The sequence below is a fragment of the Hesperophylax consimilis genome, chromosome 26 (assembly GCF_061612785.1).
Source record: "Hesperophylax consimilis isolate HC1 chromosome 26, BYU_Hcon_1.0, whole genome shotgun sequence".
Classification (NCBI taxonomy): domain Eukaryota; kingdom Metazoa; phylum Arthropoda; class Insecta; order Trichoptera; family Limnephilidae; genus Hesperophylax; species Hesperophylax consimilis.
Window position 1 is genome coordinate 23,831,822 of NC_142861.1, and position 6,000 is coordinate 23,837,821.

General features: G+C 35.0%; 1 protein-coding gene across 1 annotated transcript in view; it reads left to right on the forward strand.

Annotated features, from left to right (window-relative positions):
• The window catches only part of LOC149411337 (serine protease inhibitor 42Dd-like), a 32,910-nt gene extending 27,164 nt beyond the window's left edge, over positions 1–5,746 (forward strand). Inside the window, exons 5-7 of the mRNA XM_089647682.1 lie at positions 416–628; positions 4,320–4,458; positions 5,583–5,746. Of these exons, the coding sequence (XP_089503808.1) occupies positions 416–628; positions 4,320–4,458; positions 5,583–5,692 (462 nt within the window). The 3' untranslated portion in view covers positions 5,693–5,746. The remainder of the gene's footprint in view (positions 1–415; positions 629–4,319; positions 4,459–5,582) is intronic.
• Positions 5,747–6,000: the final 254 nt, after the last annotated feature.

Below are 6,000 nucleotides of genomic sequence, written 5' to 3' on the forward strand. Positions count from 1 at the left end.
CTCTCTTTTATTTTTTGTTATTATGTATGTACCTGTATATATATGTATCAAAAAAAAATTTCAATAAAAAAAAAAAAAAAAAAAAAAAAAAGTTATTTTATTTATTTTTTATATTTTGCCAATTGTACTTTGATGTTTACAAATGTCTTATTTATTGCATTTTCTTTCTTTTCAAATGGTTCCCACAATCCGGCTTAAATAACACAAAATTTATTAAAAATGTAATATAGATTCACATCCCGCTTATACTAAAAATTTCCAGACACCGTTTATATCTGTATTAATTTTTTGTTGTTGTTTTTTTTTCTTCTAATATTGTAGCGATCCTAAATTTAAAAAAAAAAATTGTTTTTAGAACCCTTTGTAAATTATGTGACATTTAATGGTAATGAATTATGTAATTCGATTTGTTCAGATAGTGGATATCCCCTTTATCACTCCCGGCATATCCATGGTCGTGTTCCTTCCTAGGCAGGTGGGTGGACTGCTGCCCCTCGAAGAGAGGGTGATGCAGCACCAGGACATCCTGGCTCTAGCCCAAAACCTCACCAGGCCCACCCCTGTTGCAGTCAGCCTGCCGAGGTTTGCGCTGGAGATGGCAGTGCTGCTACCTGGGAAACTGGAAAAGGTTAACATAGACACATACTCCCAGTATCACACCTTTTATGTAATCACCTCACAAAAGTCCCAACTGCTCCCAACCGTATGGAGCCTGTGAGACTATGGCATCTCCATATGTTGTAATGCTTAAAGTAGTGGGGCAGGAAGGAGATGAAGACTGGCTGTTCATATTCATCTGATTATAGCAAAGCTTTTGATTTTGATTTAGTTATTCATGATATCTTGCTGAGAAAACTTTTACAAATCGGTGTACACGGAGACCTCCTCAGATGGCTCTCGTCCTATATTGAAAACCGTAGCCAAGCAGTAGTTGTCGGTGGCTATAAATCGAACTGGGAAACCGTGCCGTCGGGAGTACCCCAGGGGTCATTATTGGGACCATTACTCTTTAATATATATATTAATGACATTGGGAAATGTTTTCACCACTCCAGAACTTTATTATACGCAGATGACATGAAAATATTCTCCCCTGTCACGTGTATCAATGAGTGTACCCGCGTGCAAGAAGATCTAAATCGCCTAAATATTTATTGTGCAGAACACAACCTGCAAATAAATGTAAAAAAATGTGGCACCATCAGCTTCACCCGAAATAAAAATCCCATTTCTTTTAATTACTCCCTTAACGGCACAATACTGAGCAAAATGACAGAGGCTAAGGATCTGGGAGTAGTGTTAGATTCAAAATTACTTTTTGAGCGCCATATCGAATCCATGGTTGCAAAAGCTTCCCAGGTACTTGGCTTTGTACTCAGAACATGCAAAAATTTTAAAAAAGTAAATACCATGAAAATGCTGTACTTTGCGTATGTACGCAGTTCTCTGGAGTACGCCTCTCAAGTTTGGAATCCCACGTATAAGTCACACATAGAAAGGATTGAGAAAGTGCAATATCGTTTTCTACGATACCTTGATTTTCGGGCCTATCGTCCTCATCTGAGTCACGAGGAGTCAGCAGCGTTTTTCAGGATTTCGTCACTGGAAAGTCGTAGAAACTCCGCAGACGTACTATTTTTACAAAAAATTGCCACCTCTGTGATAGATTGCCCGGAATTACTAGAAAGAATTCAATTAAGAGTACCCATCAGACAAACCAGACAAAATCACACATTAAACATCCCTCAATGTAACACTAACTCAAAACAAAATGCTTTTATTCACCGTGCTTCATACAATTTTAATACTTCATACAGTAAATTAGACTTATTTAACTCAGCACCCCACAATTTTAAACCTAAAATCAATAAATAATTATATTATCATTATTATTATTTTATTAATACACATACGTAAATGCTACACATTACACAGACTAGATCCATCCCATCCCCCTCCCTTCCGCCATCTCATCCCTATAGGCTAATTGTAACTTTTTTTCTAACATAAATATTATATATGTTCACTAAATAATTAAAATACCTTAGTGAAAACCTATTATTGGTTAAATAATTTAACACTTACTACACCATACCTTGTAATGATTATAACTGTTGGTTTTCCAAATAAAATAAAATAAAAATAAAAATAAAAATATGAACATATAACACTTGTCCGCAGCATCCTGGAATACAGCTCCATTATTTGGGCCCCTTCTGAACAAAACCATATCTTAGAAATAGAAAAAGTACAAAAAGGTTTATGCGTTACCTGTATATGAGGGAATATACATATTATCCATTCCTGTATCCATCCTTGTTCTTAACAGGAATGCTCGATTTCAATACATTAGAAGCCCGCAGAAAAATATTTTTAGGCAAACACTTTTTTAAGTTAATCTCTGGTACAATACACAATCCGCCTATGTTGAAAGAGGTTAACTTTTATGTCCCTAACAATTATACTCGAGGGAGATCCCATGCACTCTTATATGCTCCGAAAGCGAGGACTTCTGCCTATCAGAACGCGCCAATAAGACAATTCAGTAACTATCTTTTAACACATGTCACAAAATAGTAAAACTGCCTCTGTAAACATTTTAATTTGTAATCTTCTCCATGATATATTGGTGTATAACCGTTTTATGGAGAATATTAAAAAAATAAATAAATATCTGGTCACCAAACACGGCTAAAATCATTTCAAGCAGCGTTTCAAAGCAGCGAATGGTAATGGTCTTTCATCATGGCGATACTGAAAGTATCTAACCCTCTTCTCTTGTCGCATATAATATTGCATCTTGTCTTATATTTTACAGTTTAATTGATGTTTAAAACCTCCACAACCCAAGATGCAAATAACATCGCTAGCTGAAAATGGATTCGTTATTGAATTCGTCGACCTTAGAAATTTCAGACATTAAAAAAGGTGTTAATTCGCCAAGTTCGTATTGCAAAATACTTTTGCAAGTTTGGTGAGACCTTGTTGATCATTGGGCTTCGGCCCAATATAGGCCCCGTATATACGTCAGTCCCTATCCTCGCTATGAGAGATATTTACTTCTGTCAAGTTGCTCCCTGGTAGAAGCCCTGGCTAGTGAAACTATTACAAAAAAATACTGATATACGGGGCCATAGTGGCTTAGTTCGTAATTTGAGGATCGACTTCTTATAATTGATTAGCTGTTAAACGTTGAGCAACGATTCGTTTGAACTGATTTTACCACTCCGGTTTACTCGCGCTCTCGGTCAAAGCTTGGTAGACACAAAATCAATAGGAACTTTGTAACGAGTTGGCCATAGATAATAGAAACTAAGGAGATGGGATATGAACAACATTACTGGTATGAGAAATATACAAGCCAAACATTTGTCTATTCTTAATTTGTACGTATATGTAGTATCACGACGAATATGGTCATAAAAATTAGTTGGCAAGCACAGGCTAGAAATAAAGTGGTTTTTATTTATTTTGTAAATAATTTTACAAGAAACAAAAAAGTCAATCGACGGCAACTATCACAAATAATCTTAGCTATAAAACAGTATTTTTTAAGGCGATGCACTACGTAGTAATGCAAAATCATGTGTTTTTAGTTTGAAAATGTGGTCGCATAGAAAGGTTTCAGATGCTTTAATTAAATACTGCGAGTAGAATACATCTTGGCCTTTGAAATAATCGCGTATCTTTTAGATAAGTAAATCTTTTTATAAGCCCAGAAAAAAATAATGTATAAGGCCTATGAAAACTGCTTTAAAGTTCAAAATCTCCTACTTACGAACCCATTTTTGGTTATGATTTTATTTTATAATGTGGCAAATTAAGTTATTTATAAAATGATCGGAAAAAAAAATAAATATTTATGCTTGAACATACACAAAATAAAATAAAAGGCACTTTTTGGCCATGTTTTTTTCTTGCATAAATCAAAACAGGCGGATGGTGTTAAGCGGGAATTTAAACCTTATCACCATCTACGTAAGGGGTGTTAATGATAGCGGCTCGATTTAAAATATTACACGACGTAATGCATCGCCTTAAGTTGTTTTCATATGCGTTCATATTTTTTTATAAAAAAATATATAATTTGGTGGTTCACGCTTATATTTTTTATTGTGTAATGAAATTTTTTATTTTAATTCTGCTAATGCGAAACTGTAGGAAAAACTTTAACTTATCCAAAGAAAAAATTATGGCATTCATAACGTAAACCGGTTCGTCGATTTGCAGTTTCTGTGCCTTATCTCTTTTTGTTTTTATTGTCTATGGAATCTACCGTGAATATATATAATCTTGCATATTCATTATTACTGTTTCAGATGGGAATAAAGAACATCTTCACTAAGACAGCTCAAATGGACGGAATGATTGTAGGAGGTAAAAATATGCCTGTAAGCAATGCTATTCAAAGGATTAAATTGTGGGCAGACGCGGGAAGGGGGGCTTTCAAGGACACGGGTAACGATTATTTTTAATACTTCTGCGAAATCGAAACATTTTTATGAACCAGAATATGATATTTTGTAAGTCGATGTGTTATTTTTCTTATCAAAAAGCGAGTTATATAGGAGGGCGAGTAATGTCGTTGGAATTCGATAGTGTTATTATTTATTATCTTATACAATAGTAACGAGATCATTTTTTTAAATGCACATCTACCGAATACATACGTTGATTACTGAATATTTTTTTCTGGGATGACCTACCTAAATTATAGAGTAGGTGCGTGATGCAAAAAAAAATTAAGACCTTAAAAACTTAATATCAAAGATGATTTCAAGTTTTGTCAAGGTTCTATTAGAGTTCTGTTATAATATCATTATTGGCCAGTTGTCCAACCTTCACAGAACTTGAAAATCAACTTGAAATATTCAAATTATTTGAAACAACCCGTCCTTAGTATTGCTAAAAATCCCCGTGTGGGGTAAGTGCATTAGCCTCTTCGGAACGAGTGTGTTAAGGCGATGCACTACGTCGTGTAATATTTTGAATCCAGCCGCTATCAATAACACACCTTACGTAGATGGCAATAAGGCTTAAATTCCCGCTTAACACAATCCATCTGTTTTGATTTATGCAAGAAAAAACATGGCCAAAAAGTGCCTTTTATTTTATTTTCTGGATGTTCAAGCACAAATATTTAAATGTTTGTCGATCATTTTATAAATAACTTAAATCGCCACATTATACAATAAAATCATAACCGAAAATGGGTTCGTAAGTAGGAGATTTTGAACTTTAATGCAGTTTTCATAGGCTTTATACATTATTTTTTTCTGGGCTTATAAAATGACCTATCTAAAAAATACTCGATTATTTCAAAGGCCAGAATGTATTCTACTCGCAGTATTTAATTAAAGCATCTGAAACATTTCCAGGCGACAAAATTTTCAAACCAAAAACACATGATTTTGCATTACTACGTATTGCATCGCTTTAACTTAAATTCAGGGTCATCGTGAGTTAACACAAGGATTTGTTGCATTTGATCATTTTTTTTTGCGTTTCCGTATTTTCAGTAGAACGAACTCAATTAGAAATGCATTCAAGTGGTTTATTTTAAAATCTTCACTGATTTTCAGGTGACGAAGAGCTTCCCATAGCCGAGGAGATCGTGTTCGCCAACCACCCCTTTTTCTTCATCATTAAAATGAATAACACTTCATTCATGATGGGTCACTTTTACATTTAGAGAGTTCTGATGGATCACTATTACATTCAAAGGGTGAAAATTTTACTCATACCGCGTTACCAATGTTGTTTGTACCGATTCACGCTGCTGTGCGTGCATTTCCTAAGCGAGAAAGAGACAAAGTAACCTACAAGGCCGTCGTCCCACGGGCCGGTAAGGAATCAACATAAACCGAGTGCTGTAGGATAAAAGCTGTATAAGTGAAGAGAGCTGTATGCTCTCACTCGCCCCCCGATCCGTTTGCAGGCTCCAATGCAAATGTATCAGTGAGTTCTCGGTATACCGCTTCCGTACAGTACTCGGTTTTT